Raw genomic sequence first — 27,812 nt, 5'->3', positions numbered from 1 at the left:
ACTGTGTTCCAGGCAGCCTGCGTGGGAAGGCAGTTCCACAGGCAGGCTGCCTCCAGCGAGACCATGACTTCTGGGTTCCACACCCAGCCCTCCTCCCCTGCCCACTTATTTGTCACTGGGGCCTTTTCAGCCAAGAAACCAACCGGGAGCCCTGTCAGGCAAGGCAAGCCATGGGGAAGGGGAGAGAACACAGCCTCCCTGGGTGGGAAAGGGCGATGGGCAGGGAATCTGGAGAGGCACGTAGTGCCTGAGGAGGAGCCGAGAACTCTATAGCCCCAGCTGCTGGAAGAAGTTTCCTGTCTCTGGTTTCTGGGCACAAAAAGAAAGAATGGGAAGAGAGAGACAGACAGAAGTCAGAGGCAGAGAGAGACTGAGAAAGACATGGAGAGAGACAGTTGGAGATTTTCTCTATGTGTATACATGTATATTCAGAGAGACAGACAGAGTTGGAGATTTTTCTCTATGTACATACATGTATATTCAGAGAGAGAGAGGGAGACATGGAGAGAGAGCTGGAGATTTTTCTCTACGTACATATATCTATATTCAGAAAGAGAGAGAGAGACAGAGAGGGAGACATGGAGAGAGAGCTGGAGATTTTTCTCTATGTACATATATCTATATTCAGAAAGAGAGAGAGACAGAGAGGGAGACATGGAGAGAGAGAGTTGGAGATTTTTCTCTATGTACATATATCTATATTCAGAAAGAGAGAGAGACAGAGAGAGAGACATGGAGAGAGAGAGTTGGAGGTTTTCTTTATGTACACACATCTATATTCATACAGAGAGCGAGAGAGGGAGAGACAGAGTTGGAGATTTTCTCTGTGTACACACATCTATATTCAGAGAGAGAGAGAGAGGGAGACATGGAGAGAGAGCTGGAGATTTTTCTCTATGTACATATATCTATATTCAGAAAGAGAGAGACAGAGAGAGAGACATGGAGAGAGTTGGAGGTTTTCTTTGTGTGCATACATCTATATTCATACACAGAGAGAGAGAGACATGGAGAGACAGAGTTGGAGATTTTCTCTGTGTACACACATCTATATTCAGAGAGAGAGAGAGAGGGAGACATGAAGAGAGACAGTTGGAGTTTTTCTCTATGTACGCACATCTATATTCCTACAGAGAAAGAGAGAGCCAGAGGGAGCCCATGTTCTGTGCTCTGGGTTGAGGTGGGCAGCACTGTGCCTAGGGTGGGTGACAGGCAGATTTTGAAGGTTGTACTGAACCCAATGGATTGAGAAGTTTAAGCATTGATTCTGTCCACAAAAGCAATTGAAATTGTTGAAACTGCCCCTCCTTGAAGGAGAGGAGCCAGCATTCATCAGGCTGGAGGCTCTCCTAGCATTAGCATTTAGTCTTCTCAAGAATAACAGAATAACAACCATAATAACAAGAGCAAATAATAGTCATAATAATGACGAAGACAAGAACATCATTGAGTACTTGCTCTCTGCTGGACACTCGACTAAGAGGTTTACATTTATTGTTTTATCCTGACACTAATCCTAGGAGGTCCTACCATTATCTCCATCTTATAGGGGAGGATATAGAGCTCAGAAACGTTAGGTGATTTGCTCAAGGCCACCTAGTTTACAGGGGCAGATCCAGGATTTTCTGTAGGTCTCCCCAGTCCCTGCTTCCATCATTATGCAAGGCTGCCTCAAAACCCTCCCCGGTCAATAGTGTGATCTGGGCCGTCCTTGAAATATTATGGGACCAAAGGATTCTGTTCTGAAAATGGCATGTATATTTATCCTCAGGTGGAAATTTCAACCACTCAGCTGATGAAATGGAACAGGGCTGTGTGAAGTGAAGCGTGTGTGCAACACAACACATGTGGGTTGAGGAGGGAAGAAAAGGCAAACAAGCCATAGCCTTGTCCTCAGAGAGCACATGCCATTGTCAGACAGCTTTTGCACAGCATCTCACTTGAGTCCTACAGCAACTCCGTGAGGTGAGTCAGATTACCTCCACTGCTTCCTACACAGGTGAGTGGCTGAGGCTCCAGAAAACTTAAGCAACCGACCCAGAGTCACACAGCCAGTAAGCCCCAGACCCAGGATTAGAACTCAAGTCGGCCTAACTGCACAGCCTGTGCCTCCATGACACCTGCCTCCGATCGTTACTGCTCTGTAGGAGAGAGGAGTCAGACACCATGGAAATGAGCACAGCACCTCTGGTGGGAAGTGCTATATATGTGGTAGGTAAGAGTCACCTGGAAGGAGTGCTTATGGGAGACCAGGAGAGAGGCTGCCCTGGCAGCTGGAATGCTGCCTGGTCCAGCCTGGGAAGGTAGCTAGATTTGGAAGGGTGGAGTGGAGAGAGGAAGCCACTTTAAGTAAGGAGGGGGATGATAGCCCAGAGGCTGGGAGTCCAATTAAGGTCCAGGAACAGAGAGGAGACTCAACTGAAGACAAAGGAGGCTGTGGGGACAGGGGAAGGTAAGCTGGGGTCAGATGTCCCGACTGAGAATGGCACAGGCCAAGGGGACCTTCTGGGGAGGTTTTGTGGAAAGAGCAGTGTGGGTGTCAGTGGAAATGAACTTACCTGGAGGGCCTTGTTCACCTTTGATTCCAAACATCCCTGCAAGGGAAGGAGAGTGAGCTACAGCTGAGCTGTGTAGCACCCTTGGCCCTAGCCCCAACTGAGAAGTGCCCAGGCTCTTTAGTGGGAGGGTAAGCCCTCCCATGTGAGACTCCCATTAGGCTGTGGGGGTTTGGACAACAGGAGCCAAACACCTGGCTGTTTTTTGGGAAAGAGTCCTTGGAAAGAGCCAGATGCTAAGCTGTAACTAGCGGACTGCACCCTGAGACCTGTAGATCCCTGGGAGCCTTGGAGGTGGGGAAAGGAGGTTGCTTCAAACCAGCCTGAGGAGGTAGAACCCCTTCGTGTTGGTCAAAATGAGCTCCTTCACATTTCAAGGAAGGGACACTCCCACGGTGTCTGAGTGTCTGAACCTGGACTCCATCCATATGCCCACAGCTATTACCCCTCTTCACATCCCCACTCAGCCTTCATCTTTGCTCCCGGGGAGGCTCCTCTGGAGGGATTTGCCTCCTGGGTCTGTGCTGGGTGTACCCTTTGGTCACAGGACCCAGCCATGGGATCACCCTCCTAAGCCTCAGCTCACACGGGGCCCAGAACAAGGAACCCTGCTGGGGCCGAAGCTCTGTGTCACAGGGTAAACCCTACAACAGTGGGGCCACACCTAGCAGCTGGTTTTGCCCAAACTGTCTGAGGGCGAGGCTCTTCCCGTTTTGGGGCAGCCTGAGAGAGGAGAGGGTGAAGCCGCAAGGCCGTGAAAGCAGTGAGGGAAGGGGCACTCCCGGGGTTTTCACCCTTGGCTCAGTTTTCCCCAGCCTGCAGTCCTACCACCCAAGTCACTGTGTTTCCCCCAGCAGGTCCGGTTGTCCTCCTCCCTCCAAAGTCCCCATATTGTCTGAACTAGTTTGGTGCCTTGAGTTGCTCTCTCCCCAACCTCATGTCAATGTAAGTCAGCTGTGGAAGAGTGGTCCAGAGAACCACCCTAAGCTCTGTGTTTTACCCTCCCTCCCAGACATTCTGGATCCATCTGGGGACTCTGGGTTCAGACTTGGCATTGAGTTTGTTGTTCTAAGTCCCTGGCTCTTGGAGGTCACACTTTGCTTAGACAGAGCCCTTAATTTCCTGGTTCCTGATCCGGCTGTCTCCCAGACCTCTGTTGAGAAGTCCCAACCCAGAGGGGAGGAGGCCAAACCTGGGTTCTGAGTGAAGTTGTCTACGCGCTGCAGCAAGTGCTCGTGGCTGACACGGACCCAGGTGAGTTGGGACTGCAGGACTTGCAGCCTCGATGCACCCTGAGCCAGGTGTTCTCCAGAGTGTGTTGACCGCAGCAAGGAGAAGGGCAGGCTGTCCTCAGCCGACAGAGTGTCATTGAGGAGATACATCTCCAGGACCTGGAGCCGCTCCTGCAGATTCAGAACTGGGCCCCACCCCACAGCATTCTTTTAGGGACTGAGTCATTTGAGCATATCCCTGACATTCTTGTGTCATGTGTGCATAACTTCTACGGGCCCTGAATTTGTAAACACAAATTCCACGTGCTGTCAGGACCCAGCGTGAGCACAGAGCCTTTTCTACATCTTGACCATGTGTGCTCCACACTCAGGCATGATATTGCACAACCACAAAACATTTCTGCATGGCCTAAAGCTGTGCCTACTGCATCCATAATCAATCTCCAACCTGCAGGCAGTTAAGACCTTCCTGCATGCTCTGGGTGTGGATGCATGACAGCTAACATGTTGGTCTGACCTAAATATGTGCAAGCAGCATTCGTGTGTGATCTTAATATACACATGATGTGTTTATGACAACTTTGCATTCAGCATTCTTGAGTGACTTCAGTGTCTGCTCATGGAATTACTTCATGATTCTAACCTTTAGATTGCGAATTACTTCAAAAGTAAAATCGTGTTCAAATGGACACTTGGATCAGCAAAGCGCTTCCCACTCAGAGGTGGGAGTCTTAGATGTCATACATGTGTGGCATACCCTGTGTGAAATTATTGTGTCTTTCACTGCTTAGACACATAGGCTCCCAAGTGCATTCTCGATGTTTCTCTCTCCTTCTCTCATGCACGCATACACACAACATACACTGCCTTCTTCGCTTCTCTCATCACTGTGGCTGCCAGGGACTGAGACTCTCTCCCAGCAGATGGGAGCAATGGCTCAAGGCTCTCCACTCAACCTGAGGAACCCAGCTGGGTCACCTCTCTCTCCCAGGAGGGACTACACAGGACCAAGCCTGCTTTACCTTGGACCACTAGCAGCCCAGCACCAGCGGTGAGCAGGATCAGGTAGATGACCACCACAGCCAGGGATAAGTTCACCCCATTTCTCCTCTTGGGCTTTGGATCTGAAACACAAGCCAGGCAGAAGGTAGCTGCTGCAGAGAGCACAGCACAGGGAGTCCCCGCCTGCTTTAGGCCCTACTCCATGTGAGCAGGGGGCACCCTGTGAGGTCAGCTAGGAAAGACGCCAAAAGCTCATGAGCCCCGAATCATCCCCCGATCCTCCTTCTTGCCACAAAGAAAAAATTGCCACTGTTGGTCACTCATCTGTGTGGCTGGGCAAACAAACATCTGTGCCATATATCATTTGCTGGAAAAGGTGTTTTATCAACCTTGTTCACCACTGAAGCCCCAGCATGGTGCCTGGCCCTGCTGGGTTCTCAATCTATATTTGTGGAATAAATTATGAATTAATGTGTTTAAATTTCAAAACTCTGGGAGGAGGAGGGTTGTTCCCACTTAGCAAACAAGTAGTGAGGCTTGGAGAAATTAAATAACTTATTAGGATATAAGAAGCAGATCTGGAATTCATGTCTAGGTCTTTTTGTTTTTTCTTAAGATTTGTAAATTATAAAAGCAAAACATGCTTGATATATTTTATCAAATAATGTACAGGGCATGACAAGGGTTAATAATCATCCCTCAACACCCTAAGGTCCTAACCCAATGAGATAAGCTCTATTAGCACTCTGGGGTATGGTCTTCCTCCCATCCATCCTGCTCAGAAATCCTACAAACCCATATAGTCTGAGACAGCCTTTTTCTCTTTTAATCTTACAAACGCTATCATAGAACATAAAATACCACACATTGCTTTTCACAATGAAAGACTTTCATGGACATTTTCCTAGTTTTCTTTGTAGAGAGAGATTAGCTGCCTAATATGTCTTAGAGACAAAAGCCACACTTTGTGCTAACATTTCCCTTTTGATGAGCTGTTTCCAGTTTGTGACGTTACAAAGGAGGTTGTAATAATTCTTGCCTGGAAGTCCTGACTCTAGCCTTTCGTCAGTTGTTACTCTGTCTTGTTTAGGTGTATTAAAGGGAGGGCCCCAGATGCAGAAGGCCCTGCAGCTCCTACCACTCACATTAAATGAGCACCTATTCCACACCAGGCATTTACCAACATCATCTCTAACCATTGCAGCAACCCTGCAAGGTAGGCATGGTTACGCTCCTTTACAGAGGAGAGAGCTGGGGTTAAAAAGTTAAGGTGGCAGGTGACACAGCAGGCATGTGACCCAAAGGCCTGAGCTTGCCTCACTAGCCTGCACAGACCACTGCCTCTAGGAAAGATCCAGTTGAAATGAGCTCCAAGGGCACATCTGAAAGGGAAAGAGATTATAATTAAGCAGCCCAAGGGGATGTGTGCCCAACCATATTTGCTTCTGTGATAGGGACAGGTGGGTTTTAACTATTGTGACAGATGCACTTAAACCCCAGATCTTCTCCTATCACCTGCAGCTCTTGTGTTTACCCTGCTGATATTCCTTCCAACCCCTGAACAGCAGGAAGCCCTGCTTGAGAATTGCCCAGATGAACAATGATCTAGAGGTATCTCTGGCAGCACAGAGAGGAGTGGTTTTGTTGGTGGGTTGGTTCTTTAGCTAGCGGTACTCGATTATACTCAGTTTAGTATGAAGTACCCCGTCTCCTCTGCACCCTGCCCCCCAGAATCCAGGCTCACACAGCAGCCTGAGTAAGCCCCACAACACATAACCTGGCCAAGTCATTCTCTGCTGTCAGCCCGTCAGTGGGGGCTCACTGCTCATGACCTGGGACCTGAAGCCCCTCTGGCCAGCTCTCCTGTGGCTGCACTTCCATGTCACACCACCACGTGGGTCCTGACTAATGGCCAGGCCAGATGACAAATGGTGGCACTTTTCTGACTTGGGGCAATGTATGTCCCCTGAATACTGGCTCTCCTCCTTCCATTTCACAAGACTAATTTCTGCTCATCCTTTGGAAGTTCAGAGAGCCCTTCCTGTTTCAGGACACCTTCTCTGGTTCTTCTGGGCTGGGTGGAACCCCACTTAGCTCTCCCACATCACTCTGTTTCTCTCTTCCATAGCACTGATCACCCTGAATTGTGTATGTTTATATCTCTGTCTCTCCAAATGGCCTGGAAGCTCTTTGAGCTGTATTCCAGCACCAATATGGTATCTGGCACACAATATGCTGGGAGGACAATGACTGAATAGATGAATGAATGAGTGGCTGCAGAGGTTTGGGTGCTGAACACGTGCAGAGTTTAGAAGTGTTGAAAGAGCATCAGGAATGCAACTCAGGGCCTCGAGTATTCATGCAACCATCATGATGAAGATGAGTAACACACGAAGGGAGCCTCACATTTAACACAAGGTGGTGGATGGCAAATTGGCAAATACAGTGTCATGGACAGCACTGTTTTTGGACAGCGCTAAATTTTATGAAACATAACACCATGGGAGTGGAAAGGTAAACTGTGCTTCAGAGACACAGGTAATACAGATGTCGGAGGTTGAAGCAAGCATGAAAAATACAGATATTTTAAAACCATATGGTCAGAGCATGGTGGAAGGCATGTGAGTAAGGATACAATGAGAAAAAATGAGGTATGGTAATGCTGCGACAGTAGTTCATGGATAGCTATCCAGGCCCAGAATGCTTTTTAAATTCAGAGCTACCACCTGGCATAGAGGCAAAGTATTTTAGAAACTGGGAATGTTGAGCCTGTAGGCCTATCTAACTCACTCTGTACAAAATGGCGAGTCTGATGAAGTCTTTAGCCTCTACACTGTTCGTTTCATCTCTTAGAGGGTAGAAGAAACTATAAAGAAAACATCTATTCTGGATCAGGTTTGACCAAAGACGAAGAGCTGCTTGACATGAGAGGATAAAAACAGCCTCGAGTAAATAAGAATGGCCTTCCCTGGAGTGAACCTTGGTGAGTATGGGCAAGGATTTTAGGCAAGCAGGTTTCAGATTTGACAGCTCTGTTGTCTGACCCACAGTGAAAAAGTGGCTCCAGAGGGAAATAAAAATAATGTTTCAAGTCTGTAAAAGATCCCAATGAAGAAAAAAAGGCTGCACACAAGTCTTTCCAGGTCTGCCACCTCCTGGGGTAGCAGGTAGTGCTGGTAGAGTGTCCTCCTCCCATACTATAACACTAGTGGACATTGAGCAGGAGTCCCCACTCTACCCTAGCAATGGGCTGCCTGGTGAGCAGACCCAGAGCAGTGATGTCTTCCCTTTGGGCCTGATGTATCTCACTTCCTACCTGATAGCACCAGGCAGTACTGGAACGTGCCTTCTGCCCTTCAGGAAAGACCAGCGGGGACCAGCAAGAACACTGATGGCACCAGATAAACAAAGTGGACCATACTAACACTGACAGGGCTCTGAAAATTAAATTGTCATTGTACCGTAGCCCACACAAGTCAGCCAGAACCTACCTAATAAACCTAAACTGTGTGACTATGTGACTGTCTACTAAAATAGAAGTTTTAAGTAGGACCCAGAATCTCCCAACATACTATACAAAACATCTATTATATAATGGAAAATCACCCATCATACCAAGAATAGAGAAAATCACAACTCACATGAGAGGAGACAATCAAGATACCAGCATTGAGATGACACAGATGTTAAAACTATTCCACAGGAATTTTAAAGCAGCTGTAACAAAATGGCTTAGTGAGCAATTAAAACTATTCTTGAAACAAATTTTTTAAAAGCTCACCAAAAAACTATAACATATAAAAAAAGAACTGAATGGAAACTATTGAACTAAAAAATACCAATTAAAGAAAAAAGACTCAGTAGATGAGCTGAATAGTGTAATATATGTGACAGAGGAAAGAATCAGTGGACTCAACGATAGAACAATAGAAATTACACATCTGAAAAACAGAGAAAGTCAGCTAGGAAAACAAACAAACAAAAAAAACATGAACAGAGCCTCAGAGACCTGTGAGCCAGTAACAAAACACCTACAATTCATATCATTTAATTCCTAGAAAAAGTGTGAGGCTTTAAAAATATTTAAGCAAATAATGGCTAAAAATTTCCCAAATTTTGTGGAAGATCTAAACCTACAGATTAAAGAAACTGTAAAAATCCCAAACATGACAAACTCAAAGAAATCCATATCAAGACACATCATAATTAAAAAATTGAAAACATAGAAAGGCAGAGAAAATTAAACATCTAAAGAAAAAGAAAAATCTAGAAAGCAGCCAGAGACAAATGGTACATTACTTATAAAGGAATACCTTTTTTTTTTTTTTGAGATGATGTCTCACTCTGTCACCAAGGTTGGAGTACAGTGGCATGAAGTCTGCTCACTTCAACTTCCATCTCCCAGGTTCAAATGATTCTAGTGCCTCAGCCTCCCAAGTAGTTGTGATTACAGGTGCACACCACCACGTTTGGCTAATTTTTATATTTTTAGTAGAGATGGGGTTTCACTTTGATGTCCAGGCTGGTCTCAAATTCCTGACCTCAAGAGATCTGCCTGCCTCAACCTCCTAAAATGCTGGGATTACAGGCATGAGCCATGGTGCCTGGCCAGGAGTACCAATTTGAACGACAGAAAATTTCTCATCAGAAACTATGGAGACCAGACGTAAGAGGTGCAGCTTATTTTGTGTTCTGAAAAAAAAGAATTGTCAACCAGGAATTCTATTGCCAATAAAAATACGCTTCAGGAATGGACAAGAAATAAAGACACTCTCAGAGGAAGAGAAATGAAGAGAACCTTTTGTGGGAGAACTAACTTTAAAGAATGATTAGAGGAAGTTCCCCTAACAGAAAGGAAATGATGTAGCAGACTAGAATTTCAAAAAAGAAAGACAATAATAGAATGAGTAAAAATAGGGGTATATACTACACCATCCTTCTCCTCATAAGTTTTAACAATCACATTAGATTTTTAACACAAAAATTATACCATCTGATGTGGTATTCAGTGAATGTAATGGAAATATGACAATTACATTTAAAAAGTGGAGAAGGCTAAATAAAATAAATGAAAGTAAGATTTCTACACTTGACTCAAAATGGTAAAATGTTGATATGTTCTGTATATATACTGCAATAGTCAGGCTGTGATAAGTTCTGTATATATATATATATTGCAATAAGTAGAGAAACCATTAAGAAAACTATTCAATAAAAAACACTATAAATAAATCAAAATGGAATTCTAAAACTTGTTCAAATAATCCACAGGAAGGCAAGAAAAGAAAAATATATGAATGGGAAACAAAGAAAAAATAACACTCAATAAGATGGCCAGTTTAAGCCCTGACATATCAATAATTACTTTTGGTATAAATGGTCTAAATCAGAGGACAGATATTGCCAAACTATATTTAAAAACATAATCCAACTATGTGCTATAAATAAGAAATCAAACAATAGAACTTCCAAATACATGAAGCAAAAACTGATTTAACTGAAAAAAGAAATAGAAAATACACAATTATAATTGAGACTTTAACACCCACTTTCAGAAATTGATAGAAACTCTGCAAAGTTATGGAAGAACTAAACAGTACCACGACTGACTGATAGTATCTAATGAACACACAGAATACTCCAGGTAGCAACAGCAGAATGTACATCCTTTTCAAGGACACATGGGACATTCACCAAAATAGACCATATCCTAGGTCATAAAACAAATTTCAAGAAAATGAAAAAAAAAATCATACAGAATATGTTATTTGGCAATAATGCAATAAAAATAAAAATCAACAACCGATAGGCAACAGGAAAATCTCCAAGCATTGGGAACATTTAAAAAAGGACTTCTATAAAATGCATGGGTCATTAAGAAAGTCTCAAAAAAAGAATTTAAAACTAGAAATGAAGTTTTGGAGAGGTTCCAAGATGGCCGAATAGGAACAGCGCCAGTCTGCAGCTCCCAGCATGAGCGATGCAGAAGACAGGTGATTTCTGCATTTCCAACTGAGGTACTGGATTCATCTCACTGGGGCTTGTCAGACAGTGGGTGCAGCCCACGGAGCAGGGCAGGGCATCGCCTCACCCAGGAAGGGCAAGGGGTCAGGGAATTCCCTTTCCTAGTAAAGGAAAGCTGTGACAGATGGTACCTGGAAAATCGGGACACTCCCACCCGATTACACTGTGCTTTTCCAATGGCCTTAGCAAACAGCACGCCGGGAGATTATATTCCACGACTGGCTTGGAGGGTCCCACGCCCACGGAGCCTCACTCACTGCTAGCACAGCAGTCTGAGATCGAACTGCAAGGTGGCAGCGAGGTTGGGGGAGGGGTGTCTGCCATTGCTGAAGCTTGAGTAGGTAAACAAAGTGGCCAGGAATCTCGAACTGGGTGGAGCCCACCACAGCTCAAGGAGGCCTGCCTGCCTCTGTAGACTCCACCTCTGGGGGCAGGGCATAGCTGAACAAAAGGCAGTAGAAACTTCTGTAGACTTAAACATCCCAGTCTGACAGCTTTGAAGAGACTAGTGATTCTCCCAGTATTGAGTTTGAGATCTGAGAACGGACATACTGCCTCCTAAAGTGGGTCCCTGACCCCCGAGTAGCCTAACTGGGAAACAGCCCCCAGTAGGGGCTGACTGACACCTCATACAGTTGGGTGCCCCTCTGAGACGAAGCTTCCAGAGGAAGGATCAGGCAGCAACATTTGCCGTTCTGCAATATTTGCTGTTCTGCAGCCTCCGCTGGTGATACCCAGGCAAACAGGGTCTGAAGTGGACCTCCAGCAAACTCCAACAGACCTGCAGCTGAGGGTCCCGACTGTTAGAAGGAAAATTAACAAACAGAAAGGACATCCACACCAAAATCCCATCTGTACATCACCATCATCAAAGACCAGAGGTAGATAAAACCACAAAGATAGGGAGAAACCAGAGGAGAAAAGCTGAAAATTCTAAGAATCAGAGCACCTCTTCTCCTCCAAAGGAACACAGCTTCTCATCAGCAATGGAACAAAGCTAGACAGAGAATGACTTTGACGAGTTGAGAGAAGAAGGCTTCAGATGATCAGTAATAACAAATTTCTCTGAGCTAAAGGAGGATGTTCGAACCCATTGCAAAGAAGCTAAAAACTTTGAAAAAAGATTGAACAAATAGCTAACTAGAAGAAACAGTGTAGAGAAGTCCTTAAATGACCTGATGGAGCAGAAAACCATAGCATGAGAACTACATGACGCATCCAGAAGCTTCAGTAGCTGATCTGATGAAGTGGAAGAACGGGTACCAGTGATTGAAGATCAAATGAATGAAATGAAGTGAGAAGAGAAGTTTAGAGAAAAAAGAGTAAAAAGAAACGAATAAGAAATATGGGACTATGTGAAAAGACCAAATATACATCTGATTGGTGTACCTGAAAGTGACGGGGAGAATGGAACCAACTTGGAAAACACTCTTCAGGACATTATCCAGGAGAACTTCCCCAACCTAGCAAGGCAGGCCAATATTCAAATTCAGGAAATACAAAGAATGCCAGAAAGATACTCCTCGAGAAGAGCAACCCCAAGACACATAATTGTCAGATTCACCAAAGTTGAAATGAAGGAAAAAATGTTAAGGGCAGCCAGAGAGAAAGGTCGGGTTACCCACAAAGGGAAGCCCATCAGACTAACAGCAGATCTCTCAGTAGAAACTCTACAAGCCAGAAGAGAGTGGGAGCCAATATTGAACATTCTTAAAGAAAAAAATTTTCAACCCAGAATTTCATATCTAGCCAAACTAAGCTTCATAAGTGAAGGAGAAATGAAATCCTTTACAAACAAACAAATGCTGAGAGATTTTGTCACCACCAGGCCTGCTTTACAAGAGCTCCTGAAGGAAGCACTAAACATGGAAAGGAACAACTGGTACCAGCCACTGCAAAAACATGCTAAATTGTAAAGACCATTGATGCTAAGAAGAAACTGCATCAACTAAGAAGCAAAATAACCAGCTAACATCATAATGACAGGATCAAGTTCACACATAAAAATATTAACCTTAAATGTAAATGGGCTGAATGCTGCAATTAAAAGACACAGACTGGCAAATTTGATAGAGAGTCAAGATCCATCAGTGTACTGTATTCAGGAGACCCATCTCACATGCAGAGACTTACATAGGCTCAAAATAAAGGGATGGAGGAAGATCTACCAAGCAAATGGAGAACAAAAAAAGCAGGGGTTGCAATCCTAGTCTCTGATAAAACAGACTTTAAACAAACAAAGATCAAAAGAGACAAAGAAGGCCATTACATAATGGTAAAGGGATCAATTCAACAAGAAGAGGTAACTATCCTAGATATATATGTACCCAATACAGGAGCACCCAGATTCATAAAGCAAGTCCTTAGAGACCTACAAAGGGACTTGGAGTCCCACACAATAATGATGGGATACTTTAACACCCCACTGTCAACATTAGACAGATCAGCAAGACAGAAAGTTAACAAGAATATCCAGGAATTGAATTCAGCTCTGCACCAAGCGGACCTAATAGACATCTATAGAACTCTCCACCCCAAATCAACAGAATATACATTCTTCTCAGCACCACATCACACTTATTCCAACATTGACCACATAGTTGGAAGTAAAGCACTACTCAGCAAATGTAAAAGAACAGAAATTATAACAAACTGTCTCTCAGACAACAATGCAGTCAAACTAGAATTCAGGACTAAGAAACTCAATCAAAACCATTCAACTACATGGAAACTGAACAACCTGCTCCTGAATGACTACTAGGTACATAATGAAATGAAGGCAGAAATAAAGATGTTCTTTGAAACCAATGAGAACAAAGATACAACATACCAGAATCTCTGGGACACATTTAAAGCAGTGTGTAGAGGGAAATTTATAGCACTAAATGCCCACAAGAGAAAGCAGGAAAGATCTAAAATTGACACCCTAACATCACAATTGAAAGAACTAGAGAAGCAAGAGCAAACACATTCAAAAGCTAGCAGAAGGCAAGAAATAACTAAGATCAGAGCAGAACTGAAGGAGATAGAGACACAAAATCCCTTAAAAAAATCAGTGAATCCAGGAGCTGGTTTTTTGAAAAGATCAACAAAATTGATAGACTGCTAGCAAGACTAATAAAGAAAAGAGAGAAGAATCAAATAGATGCAATAAAAAATGATAAAGGGGATATCACCACAGATCCCACAGAAATACAAACTACCATCAAAGACTACTATAAACACCTCTATGCAAATAAATTAGAATATCTAGAAGAAATGGATAAATTCCTGGACATATACACCCTCCCAAAACTAAACCAGGAAGAAGTTGAATTCCTGAATAGACCAATAACAGGTTCTGAAATTGAGGCAATAATTAATAGCCTACCAACTAAAAAAAGTCCAGGATGAGACGGATTCACAGGTGAATTCTACCAGAGGTACAAAGAGGAGCTGGTACCATTACTTCTGAAACTATTTCAATCAATAGAAAAAGAGGGAATCCTCCCTAATCATTATATGAGGCCAACATTATCCTGATACCAAAGCCTGACAGAGATACAACAAAAAAAGAGAATTTTAGACCAATATCCCTGATGAACATTGATGCAAAAATCCTCAATAAAATATTGGCAAACCGAATCCAGCAGCACATCAAAAATCTTATCCATCATGATCAAGTTGACTTAATCCCTGGGATGCAAGGCTGGTTCAACATCCACAAATCAATAAATGCAATCCATCATATAAACAGAACCAAAGACAAAAACCACATGATTATCTCAATACATGCAGAAAAGGCCTTCAACAAAATTCAACAGCACTTTATGCTAAAAACTCTCAATAATTCGATATTGATGGAACGTATCTGAAAATAATAAGGGCTACTTATGACAAACCCACAGCCAATATCATAGTGAATGGGCAAAAATTGGAAGCATTCCCTTTGAAAACTGGCACAAGACAGGGATGCCCTCTCTTACCACTCCTCTTCAACATAGTGTTGGAAGTTCTGGCCAGGGAAATTAGGCAAGAGAAAGATATAAAGCGTATTCAATTAGGAAAAGAGGAAGTCAAAATGCCCTGTTTGCAGATGACATGATTGTATATTTAGAAAAACCCATCGTCTCAGCCCAAAATCTCCTGAAGCTGATAAGCAACTTGAGCAAAGTCTCAGGATACAAAATCAATGTGCAAAAATCACAAGCATTACTATACACCAAAAATAGACAAACAGAGAGCCAAATCATGAGTGAACTCCCATTTCACAACTACTCAAAGAGAATAAAATGCCTAGGAATCCAACTTACAAGAGATGTGAAGGACCTCTTCAAGGAGAACTACAAACCACTGCTCAACGAAATAAAAGAGGACACAAACAAATGGAAGAACATTCCATGCTCATTGACAGGAAGAATCAATATTGTGAAAATGGTCATACTGCCCAAGGTAATGTATAGATTCAGTGCCATCCCCATCAAGCTACAAATGACTTTCTTCACAGAACTGGAAAAAACGACTCTAAAGTTCATATGGAACCAAAAAAGAGCCCAAATTGCCAACACAATCCGAAGCAAAAAGAACAAAGCTGGAGGCATCATGCTACTTGACTTCAAACTATACTACAAGGCTACAGTAACCAAAACAGCATGGTACTGGTACCAAAACAGAGATATAGACCAATGGAACAGAATAGAGCCCTCAGAAATAAACCACACCTCTACAACCATCTGATCTTTGACAAACCTGACAAAAACAAGAAATAGGAAAAGGATTCCCTATTTAATCAATGGTGCTGGGAAAACTGGCTAGCCATTTATAGAAAGGTGAAATTGGATCTCTTCCTTACACCTTACACAAAAATTAATTCAAGATGAATTGAAGACTTAGATGTTACACCTAGAACCATAAAAACCCTAGAAGAAAACACAGGCAATACCATTCAGGCCATAGGCATGGGCAAGGACTTCTTGACTAAAACACCAAAAGCAATGGCAACAAAAGCCAAAATTGACAAATGGGATCTAATTAAACTAAAGAGTTTCTGCACAGCAAAAGAAATTATCATCAGAGTGAACAGGCAACTGATAGAATGGGAGAAAATTTTTACAATCTACCTATCTGACAAAAGGCTAATGTTCAGATTCTACAAAGAACTTAAACAAATTTACAAGAAAAAATCAAACAATCCCATCAAAAAAATGGGCCAAGGATATGAACAGACACTTCTCAAAAGAAGACATTTATGCAGCCAACAGACACATGAAAAAATGCTCATCATCACTGGCCATCAGAGAAATGCTAATCAAAACCACAATGAAATGCCATCTCACACCAGTTAGAAGTCAGGAAACAACAGGTGCTGGAGAGGATGTGGAGAAATAGGAACACTTTTACACTGTTGGTGGGACTGTAAACTAGTTCAACCATTGTGGAAGACAGTGTGGTGATTCCTCAAGGATCTAGAACTAGAAATACCATTTGACCCAGCCATCCCATTACTGGGCATATATCCAAAGGATTATAAATCATGCTGCTATAAAGACACATGCACATGTATGTTTATTGTGGCACTATTCACAATAGCAAAGACCTGGAACCAACCCAGATGTCCATCAATGATAGACTGGATTAAGAAAATGTGGCACATACACACCATGGAATACTATGCAGCCATAAAAAAGGATGAGTTTATGTCCTTTGTAGGGACATGGATGAAGCTAGAAACCATCATTCTGAGCAAACTATCACAAGGACAGAAAACCAAACACCACATGTTCTCACTCATAGGTGGGAATTGAACAATGAGAACACTTGGACACAGGATGGGGAACATCACACACTGGAGTCTGCCATGGGGTGGGGGAGGGGGAAGGGATAGCATTAGGAGATATACCTAATGTAAATGACGAGTTAATGGGTGCAGCACACCAACATGGCACATGTATACATATGTAACAAACCTGCATGTGGTGCACACGTATCCTAGAACTTAACGTATAATAATTTTAAAAAACTAGAAATGAAAGTATAATATATTAAAATTTATGGGATAAAACAAAAGCAGCTCTGAAAAGAAAATTTATACCACAAACTGTTTACACTAAAAATAAAAAGGGCCTCTAATCAACATACTAAGTTTTTCTTCAAGAAATTAGAAAAGAACAAAATAATTCCTGATCACCAGAAAAAGGAAATAATAAAGATAAGAATATAAATAAATAAAATTTAAAATAGGAATATAGAGAAAAACCAATGAAACAAAACTAGCTCTTTGAACAAAATCAATAAAATTGACAAATCTCTAGTAAGACTGACAAAAATAAAAATGAAAGAAGACACAGATAGCCCATATCAGAAATGAAACAGGTGCTATTACTACAGATCCTGCAGCCATTAAAAAGAAAATAAGAAAATACTATCACTAACTTTATGCTCACAATTTAAAGGAAATGGGCCAGTCCCTGAAAACTACCAAAACTCAGCCAAGGTGAAATAGATAATCTGAATATCTATAATCATTAAATAAATCTAAATTTTAATTTAAAAACTCCCAGAAAAGAAATATTCAGGCCCAGATAGTTTTACTAGCATATCCTAATAAACATTTAAAGAAGAATTAGCTTCAATTTTACACAACTTCTTATAGAAAAGGAAGAAACACTTTATAACTCATTTTATGAAGTCAGAATGATCCTAATACGAAAATCAAAGGCAATCCAAAAAAAAAAAAAAAAAAAGAAGGAAAGAAACAAACATAACTCTCTCATGAACTTTGACACAAAAGTCTTCAGTAAAAGGCAAGCAGAGAACAAAATCGTGAATGAACTTCCATTCACAATTGCTACAAAGAGAATAAAACACCTAGGAATACAGCCAACAGAGGATGTGAAGGACCTCTTCAAGGAGAGCTACAAACTGCTGCTCAAGGAAATCAGAGAGGACATGAACAAATGGAAAAACATTTCATCCTCATAAATAGGAAGAACCAATATCATGAAAATGACCATACTGTCCAAAGTAATTTATAGATTCAATGCATTTTCCATTAAACTACCACTGACATTCTTCACAGAATTAGAAGAAACTATCTTAAAATTATATGGAAACAAAAAAGAGCTTTTATATCCAAGAAAATCCTAAGCAAAAAGAACAGAGCTGGAGGCATCACACCACTATATTTCAAACTATTCTACAAATCTGTAGTAACCAAAACAGCATAGTACTGTTACAAAAATAGACACATAGACTAATGGAACAGAATAGAGAACTCAGAAATAAGACTGCACATCTACAACCATCTGATCTTCAACAAACCTGACAAAAACAAGCAATGGGGAAAGGATCTCCTATTCAATAAATGTTACTGGGAAAACTGGCTGGCCGTATGCAGAAAACTGAAACTGGACCCCTTCCTTACACCTTATACAAAAATTAACCCAAGATGGATTAACTGTAAAACCCAAAACTATAAAAACCCTAGAAGAAAATCTAGGCAATATCATTCAGGACATAGGCATGGGCAAAGATTTCATGATGCAATTGCCAAAAGCAACTGCAACAAAAGCAAAAATTGACAAATGGGATCTAATTAAACTAAAGAGCTTTTGCACAGCAAAAGAAACTATCATCAGAGTGAACAGGCAACCTACAAAGTGGGAGAAAATTTTTGCAATCTATCCATCTGACAAAGGTCTAATATTCAGAATCTACAAGGAGCTTGAACAAATTTACAAGAAAAGAAACAAACAATCTCATTAAAAAAGTGAATAAGGGACATGAACAGACACTTCTCAATAGAAGACATTCATGTAGCCAACACACATATGAAAAGAAAGCTCAACATCACTAATTATTAGAGAAATGAAAATCAAAACCACAATGAGATACCATCTCATGTCAGTCAGAATGGGGATTATTAAAAAGTCAAGAAACGACAGATGCTGGTGAGGTTCCAGAGAAATAGGAACACTTTTACACTGTTGGTGGGAGTGTAAATTAGTTCAACCATTGTGGAAGACAGTGTGGTGCTTCCTCAAAGATCTAGAACCAGAAATACCATTTGACCCAGCAATCCCATTACAAACCATTCTATTATAAAGATAGATGGGACATGTATATTCATTGCAACACTCTTCACAATGACAAAGACATAGAATCAACCCAAATGTCCATCAGTGATATCCATCTGGATAAAGAAAATATGGTACATATACTCCATGGAATACTATACAGCCATAAAAAGGAATGAGATCATGTCCTTTGCAGGGACATGGATGGAGCTGGAAGCTGTTATCCTCAGAAAACTAACGCAGGAACAGAAAACCAAACACTGCATGTTCTCACTTACAAGTGGAAGCTGAACAATGAGAACACATGGACACAAGGAGGGGAACAACACACACTGGGGCCAGTCAGGGAATGGGGGTATGGGGAGAGCATTAGGAATAATAGCTCATGCATTCTGAGCTTAATACCTAGGTGATGGGTTGATGGGTGCAGCAAACCACCATGGCATATGTTTACCTATGTAACAAACCTGCACATTCTGCACATGTAACCTGGAACTTAAAATAGAAACAAAAGTTTTTTAAAAACTTTCATAAAAAATTAGTAAATAATATCAAGCAATATATTTTAAAAATTATACACCACAATAAAGTGGGATTTATTCCAGATATGCAAGGATGGTTCAATATTTTAAAATTAATCCATATAATCACCAGATCAGCAAGCTAAAGAAGAAAAATCATAAAATTGATGCAGAAAAAGCACTTGCCAAAATCCAATTCATAGTAAAACTACCATCGTTATAATTCATAAATATGACTCGTAACAAATAATAAACTCACAATAAAAATTCTCAGCAAACTAGAAATAGAGGAGAACTTCCTCAACTTAAAAAATTGCGTCTACAGAATATCTAAAGCTAACATCATACTTAATGGTGAAAGAGAGGGCACTTTTCCCTTAAGATTTGAAACAAGGCAAGGATATCTGTTCTTGCCTTATTAGTCAACATAGTACTGGAAAGTTCTAGCCAGTGCAATAAATAAGGCAAGAAAAAGAAACAAAAGGCCTACAGATTGGAAAGAAATTAAAATGTTCTTATTTGTAGAGTACATGACTATCTACATAGACAACTCCACAAAATCTACAAAAAATTTTTATTTTTATTTATTATTATTATTTTATTTTATTTTTCTGTAAGTTTTTGGGGTATAGGTGGTATTTGGTTATGTGAGGAAGTTCTCTAGTGGTGATTTGTGAGATTTTGGTTCACCCATCACCCACGCAGTATACATTGCACCATGTTTGTAGTCTTTTTTCCTTCACCCCCTTCCCACTCTTCCCTCCAAGTCTCCAAAGTCCATTGTATCATTCTTATGCCTTCATGGCTTAGCTCCCTCATATCAGTGATAACATATGATGTTTGGTTTTCCATTCCTGAGTCACTTCACTTAGAATAATAGTCTCTAATCTCATCCAGGTCACTGAAAATGCTGCTAATTCATTCCTTTTTATGGTTGAGTAGTATTCCATCATACATACACCACAGTTTCTTTATCCACTTGTTGGGGTTCCATGATTTTGCAATTGTGAATTGTGCTGCTATAAACATGCAAGTGCAAGTATCTTTTTCAAAGTGACTTCTTTTCCTCTGGGTAGAGACCCAGTAGTAGGATTGCTGGATCGAATGGTATTTCTACTTTTACTTCTTTAAGGAATCTCCGCACTGTTTTCCATAGCAGCTGTCCTAGTTTACATTCCTATTAGCAGTGTAGAAGTGTTCCCTGATCACCACATCCATGCCAACATCTACGGTTTTTTTATTTGTTGATTACGGCCATTCTTGCAGGAGTAAGGTAGTATCACACTGCGGTTTTGGTTTTCATTTCCCTGATCATTAGTGATATTGAGCATTTTTTCGTATGTCACTTGGCCATTTTACAACTTCTTTTGAGAATTGTTTTTTCACATCCTTAGTCCACTTTTTGATGGATTTTTTTTTTTTCTTACTGATTTGTTTGAGTTTGTTGTAGATTCTGGACATTAGTTCTTTGTCAGATGTATAGATTGTGAAGATTTGCTTCCACTCTGTGGGTTGTCTGTTTACTCTGATGACTGTTCCTTTTGCCGTGCAAAAGCCCTTTAGTTTAATTAGGTTCCAGCTATTTTCTTTGTTTTTATTGCATTTACTTTTGGGTTCTTGGTCATGAAATCTTTGCTTAAGCCACTGTCTAGAAGGGTTTTCCCAATGTTATCTTCTATAATGTTTACAGTTTCAGGTCTTTGGTTTAAGTCTTTAATCCATCATGAGTTGATTTTTGCATAAGGTGAGAGATGAGGATCAAGTTTCATTCTCTTACATGTGGCAAGCCAATTATCCCAGCACCATTTGTTGAAAAAGGTGTCCTTTCCCCACTTTATTTTTTTTGTTTGCTTTAAGTATTTGGGTTTATTTCTGGGTTCTCTTTTCTGTTCCATTGGTCTATGTGCCTATTTTTTGTATCAGTACCACGCTGTTTTGGTGACTATGGCCTTATAGTATAGTTCGAAATTAGATAGTGTGATGCCTCCAGATTTGTTCTTTTTGCTTAGTCTTATTTTGGCTATGCATGCTCTTTTTTGGTTCCATATGAATTTTAGAATTGTTTTTTCTAACTCTGTGAAGAATGATGGTGGTATTTTGATGGGGATTGCATTGAATTTGTAAATTGCTTTTGGCAGTACGGTTATTTTCACAATATTGTTTCTACCCATCCATGAGCATAGGATGTGTTTCCATTTGTTTGAGTCATCTATGATTTCTTTCAGCAGTGCTTTATAATTTTCCTTGAAGAGTTCTTTTGACTCCTTTGTTAGGTACATTCCTAAGTATTGTCTTTTTTTTTTTTTTTTTTTTTTTGCAGCTATTGCAAATGTGATTGAGTTCTTGATTTGATTCTCTGATTGGTCACTGTTGGTGTAAGGAAGAGCTTTTGATTTGTGTACATCAATCTTGTAACCAGAAACTTTGCTGAATTCTTTTATCAGTTCTAGGAGCTTTCTGGAGGAGCCCTTAGGGTTTTCAAGGTAAACAGTCATATCATCAGCAAAAAGGGACACTTTGATTTCCTCTTTACCGATTTGGATGCCCTTTATCTTTTTTCTCTTGTCTGCTCTGGCTAGGACTTCCAGTACTATGTTGAAGGGGAGTGGTGAGAGTGAGCATCCTTGGCTTGTTCCCATTCTCAGAGGGAATGCTTTCAATTTTTTCCCATTCAGTATTATGTTGTCTGTGTTTTTGTCATAGATGGCCTTTAATACATTAAGGTATGTCCCTTGTATGCTGATTTTACTGAGGTTTTTAATTATAAGGGGATGCTGGATTTTGTTGAATGCTTTTTCTGCATCTATTGAAATGATCATGTGATTTTGTTTTTAATTCTGTTTATGTAGTGTATCACATTTATTGACCCGGGAATGTTAAACCATCCCTGCATCCCTGGTATGAAACCCACTTGATCCATGGTGGATTATCTTTTTGATATCCATCATAACTAGTATTTTGTTAAGGATTTTAACATCTATGTTCACCAAGGATATTGATCTGTAGTTTTCTTTTTTGGCTGTGTCTTTTCCTGGTTTTGGTATTAGGGTAATGAAGGCTTCATAGAATGAATTAGGGAGGGTTCCTTCTTTCTCTATCTTGTGGAATAGTGTCAGATGGGATTGGTACCAATTCTTCTCTTAATGTCTGATAGAATTCTGCTGTGAATCGGTCTGGTCCTGGACTGTTTTTTGTTTGTTTGTTTGTTTGTTTGTTTGTTCATTTTGTTGTTGTTGTTGTTGTTTTTCTTGGGGAGGTGGGGTAATTTTAAGGTAGGAAGGTTGCATTTTTCCAGGAATTTATCCATCTCTTCTAGGTTTTCTAGTTTATGTGAGTAAAGGTGTTCATAGTAGCCTTGAATGATCTTTTGTATTTCAGTGGTGTTAGTTGTAATATATCCTGTTTTGTTTCTTAGTGAGATTATTTGGTTTTTCTCTCTTCTTTTCTTGGTTTATCTTGTTAATGGTCTATCAATTTTGTTTATCTTTTTAAAGAAACAGATTTTTGTTTCATTTATCTTTTGTATTTTTTGTTTCAATTTTATTTAGTTCTGCTCTGATCTTGGTTATTTCCTTTCTTCTGCTGGGTTTGCATTTAGTTTGTTCTTGTTTCTCTAGTTCCTTGAGGTGTGACCTTAGATTGGCTGTGCTCTTTCAGACTTTTTGATGTAAGTGTTTAGGAGTATGAACTTTCCTCTTAGCAACACCTTAGCTGTATCCCAGAGGTTTTGATAGGTTGTGTCATTATTGTCATTCAGTTCAAAGAATTTTTTAATTTCCATCTTGATTTCATTTTTGACTCAATCCTCATTCAGCAGCAGGTTATTTAATTTCCATGTATTTGCACGGTTTTGAGGGTTCCTTTTGGAGTTGATTTCCAGTTTTATTACACTGCAGTCTGAGAGAATGCTTGATATAATTTCAATTTTCTTAAATTTATTGAGGCTCATTTTATGGCCTATCATATGGTCTGTCTTGGAGAAAGTTCCATGCACTGTTGAATAGAATGTGTATTCTTTGGTTGTTGGATGAAATGTTCTGTATATATCTGCTAAGTCCATTTGTTTCAAGGTATAGTTCAAATCCATCGTTTCTTTGTTGACTTTCTGTCTTGATGACTTCTCTTGTGCTGCCAGTGGAGTATTGAAGTACCTCAGTAATTATTATTGTGTTGCTGTCTATCTCATTTCTTAGATCTATTAGTAATTGTTTTATAAATTTGGGAGCTCCAGTGTTAGGTGCATAAATGTTTGGGATTGTGATATCTTCCTGTTGGACAAGGATTTTTACCATTATGTATGTCCCATTTTTGTCTCTTTTAACCTCTGTTGCTTTAAAGATTGTTTTGTCTAATATAAGAATAACTATCCCTGCTCACTTTTGGTGCCCATTTGCATGAAATGCCTTTTTACACCCCTCTATTTTAAGTTTATGTGAGTCCTTATGTGTTAGGTGAGTCTTCTGAAGGCAGCAGATAGTTGATTGGTGAGTTCCTATCCATTCTGCAGTTCTGTATCTTTTAAGTGGAGCATTTAGGCCATTTATATTTAATGTTAGTATTGAAATGTGAGGTACCCTTGCATTCATCATGCTCTTTGTTGCCTGTGCTTTGTTTTGTTTTTTGTTTTTGCTTTTTAACTTATATTTTTGTATTATAGGTCCTGTGTGATTCATGCTTTAAAGAAGTTCTGTTTTGATGTGTTTCTGGGATTTGTTTCAAGATTTAAGGCTCCTTTTAGCAGTTCTTGTAGTGGTGGCTTGGCAATGGCGAATTGTCTTGGCATTTGCTTGCCTGAAAACGACCATGTCTTTCCTTCATACAGGAGGCTTAGTTTTGCTGGATACAAAATTCTTGGCTGATAATTGTTTTGTTTGAGAAGGCAAAAGATAGGGCCCCAATCCTTTCTAGCTTGTAGGGTTTCTGCTGAGAAATCTGCTGTTAATCTGATAGGTTCTCCTTTATAGGTTAACTGGTGCTTCTGTCTCACAGCTCTTAAGACTCTTTCCTTCATCTTAACTTTAGATAACCTGATGACAATGTGTCTAGAGGAAGATCTTTTTGCAATGAATTTCCCAGGTGTTCTTTGTGCTTCTTGTATTTCCATGTTTAAGTCTCTAGCAAGGCCAGGGAAGTGTTCCTTGATTACTCCCCCAAGTATGTTTTCCAAGCTTTTAGAATTGTCTTTTTCCTCAGGAACATCAATTATTCTTAGGTTTGGTTGTTTACCATAATCTCGGACTTCTTGGAGGCTTTGTTCATATTTTCTTAGTCTTTTTTCTTTGTCTTTGTTGGATTGGGTTAATTCAAAGACCTTGTCTTTGAACTCTGAATTTCTTTCTTCTACTTGTTCAATTCTATTGCTGAGACTTTCCAGAGCATTTCACACTTCTAAAAGTGTGTCCAAAGTTTCCTGAATTTTTAACTGTTTTTTTTCTTTAAGCTATCTATTTTCTTGAATATTTCTCCCTTTGCTTTTCATAGAATTTTTTGGATTTCCTTGCATTGGGCTTCATCTTTCTCTGGTCCCTCCCTGATTAGCTTAATAACTAACCTCCAGAATTTTTTTTCAGGTAAATCAGGGATTTCTTCTTGGCTTGGATCCATTGCTGGTGAACTAGTGTGATTTTTTTTTTTTTTTTTTTTTTTTTTGGCAGTGGGTTTAGGGGTCTGGATGAGCCTTGTTTTGTCATATTACCAGGGTTGGTTTTCTGGTTCCTTCTCATTTGGGTAGGTTCTGTCAGAGGGAAGCCTAGGTCTGAAGATTGCTGTTCAGATTTTTTTGTTCCACAGGGTGTTCCCTTGATGTAGGACTCTCCCCATTTTCCTGTGGATGTGGCTTCCTGTGAGTCAAACTGCAGTGATTTTTGTCTCTCTTCTGGGTCTATCACCCAGTGACTCTACCCAACTCCGGACTGGTACTGGGGGTTGTCTGCACAAAGTCCTCTGATGTGAACTGCCTAAGGGTCTCTTAGCTGTGGATACTAGCACCTGTTCCAGTAGAGGCGGCAGAGGGTGCAGTGGACTCTGTGAAGGTCCTTAGCTTTGGTGGTTTAATACTCTATTTTTGTGCTGGTTGGCCTCCTGCCAGGAGGTGGCAATTTCCAGAAAGCATCAGCTGTAGTAGTGTAGAGGGGGACTGGCGGTGGGTGCAGCCCTAGAACTCCGAGTATCACATGTCCTTTGTCTTCTGCTTCCAGGGCAGGTAGGGAAAGATCATCAGGTCCAGGGGTGGGGCTAGGTGTGTATGATCTCAGAGTCTCCTTCGGCAGGTCTTGCTGCAGCTGCTCTAGGGTATGAGGGTGAGATTCCCAGGTCACTGGAGTTGTGTACCTAGGAGGATTATGGCTGCCTCTGCTGAGTCATGCAGGTTGTCAGGGAAGTGGGGGAAAGCTGGCAGTTACAGGCCTCACCCTGCTCCCACACAAACCAAAGGGCCAGTCTCACTCCCACTGTTCCCCCAGCAACAGCCCCAAGTGTGTTTCCAGGGAGAGGGTGAGACAGCCTTGAAAACTTGCCTGAAGCTTTGTCCGCCTCCCAGCTGCCAAAGAAAAGGACTTTAATTCTTCCCCTGCCTGTGAAGTCTGCAAGCTGGATTTGTGCCCTCCACCGAGTTCTGGTCAGGAGGCTTCTCACCTTGTTCAAATTGTTACACCCAAGTTCAGCTAGATAATTCCTTCTCCCTGTGGAGTTTTATCCCCTGCTTCTCTGGCCACCTTCTTGATGGATCCCTGTGGTGCCAGCCAGTCATGGGCTGTTTGGGGACCCAGCAAGCTCCCAGGGCCTTTCTGCTGCTTCCCCCACCCCTATATTTCACTTGGCTCAGCTCTTTAACTTGATCAGCTCCAGGTAAATTTGGAAAGTTCTCCTGCAAACAGATCTTCAGCTTCTCCAGTGGGGATATGTGTTCAGGAGACGAGGGTCTCCCTTTCCCACTTACATGGCTGGGGCACTCACAGTATTTGGAGTGTCTACTGTGTCCTTCAGGAGCAGGCCACTTCCTTCAGAGTGTCTGTGAATCCTCTCAGGACTGCTGATTTGTTCTTGCAGTTGATATGGAGCTAAAGTTCACAAAGCAAGCCTCTGCATGCTGCTCTGTCTGGAGCAGAAATCTAGTCTCACCTCTCATCCACCATGATCCCCCCGCCTCCAGAAAACTTTTAGAATGAATAAATAAATTCACAAAGTTGGAAGATACAAGATCAACACATAAAAATCAACCACATTTCTATATACTAACAATAAATGGAAACCAAATTAAAAGCATAATAGAATTGACAATCACATCAAATGGAGAAAGTAAAAAGTTTCCTCTTCAAAGTTTTCCTTCTTGTTGAAGAATAAATTGTGAGTGTTGGAAATGATGGTTTCTTTTGAGGACTAACTTTCTTCAAGCCTCCTTGCTTTGTGTTTAATGACTTTTTGTTAAGCCCTAGCCTATGTAACTGTTAAATGTGCTCACAGGCCCATTCCAGCTCACAGCCTATGCCTCTTCCTTGTTTGGAAATGTTATTGCTTCCTTAAACCTTTTGTAACCAACTTCTTTGTTCTTCCCTGTACTTACCTATTTAGGAAAGTTTTAGGCTATTAGCAAATTGGGTATCAGTTTAAGATTGTACCCTTTCTGCAGAAAGTAAAGATGGCCTTGCTGAGAGATCTTTTGTCTCTGTGCTGACTTTCCTTTGTGGCACCAATTATCTATTTCTAACAATTTTGATATTTCTAACAATTTTTGTGGCAATCCTCCAGGGGCGTCTCTAGTCCTCTTTCATGAGGAGGCACCACACCACCTCTTGCCGTGGCCTCAGGCGTAAGGGACCAAGACCTACCTGGTGCGAGGAATAACCCGAGCTCTCAGCAATGCAGAAAGAAACTGGCCAGCAACCTAGCTTAAAGGATCCTCACATACTGCGGCAACGACTTTGTGCACAGACCAAGGAAGGAAATCCACAGGAGCTGGTAAAGTACTTCCTTGGTGATGAAATTCTGGAGGGCTAAACGTGGATGTGCGTGAATGATCACAGACAACTCTGCTTGCGGTGTCGTTTGTGTGGATGGTGACAAGTCCTACTGCTGGACGGAGTGAGTGGGTCCTCTCTGCGGTCCCCTAGCTACCTCATATGGCTTAGGACGGATCCCGCCATGGGATTTATACCGGCATGCCAACACTAAGAGGGGCCTAATTCTCCCTTGGGGGAGTGGCCACAGAGGACAACACAAGTGGGAAGTGTGCAAGGGACCTTCAGAGGGGGAAAGGGAGAAACCAGGTCAACTTCCCAGGGCAGGCAAGGCAAGACATCCCCTGGTTTGAGGGGTTGAGCCTTCCTCAAATTTCAGGTGGTTGAACCTCAAACAAACCTCTGGTAGTAAGAAAAATATTCAGAACTCCCCTTTCCCTTCTTCTCAGGGGTAAGAAAGAGGCTAAGC

General features: G+C 41.2%; 1 protein-coding gene across 2 annotated transcripts in view; it reads right to left on the bottom strand.

Moving 5' to 3' along the window:
* Positions 1-27,812, bottom strand: part of MARCO (macrophage receptor with collagenous structure) — a 60,682-nt gene that overhangs the window by 22,641 nt on the left and 10,229 nt on the right. For both annotated transcript variants that reach the window (XM_030917107.1, XM_010362156.1), the window contains exons 2-4: positions 4,810-4,911; positions 3,748-3,972; positions 2,559-2,594 (exon numbers count right to left, since the gene is read on the bottom strand). In XM_030917107.1, the coding sequence (XP_030772967.1) occupies positions 2,559-2,594; positions 3,748-3,972; positions 4,810-4,911 (363 nt within the window). The remainder of the gene's footprint in view (positions 1-2,558; positions 2,595-3,747; positions 3,973-4,809; positions 4,912-27,812) is intronic.

The sequence above is a fragment of the Rhinopithecus roxellana genome, chromosome 14, assembly GCF_007565055.1.
Source record: "Rhinopithecus roxellana isolate Shanxi Qingling chromosome 14, ASM756505v1, whole genome shotgun sequence".
Taxonomy (NCBI): domain Eukaryota; kingdom Metazoa; phylum Chordata; class Mammalia; order Primates; family Cercopithecidae; genus Rhinopithecus; species Rhinopithecus roxellana.
This window is presented reverse-complemented; position numbering and strand designations above follow the sequence as displayed.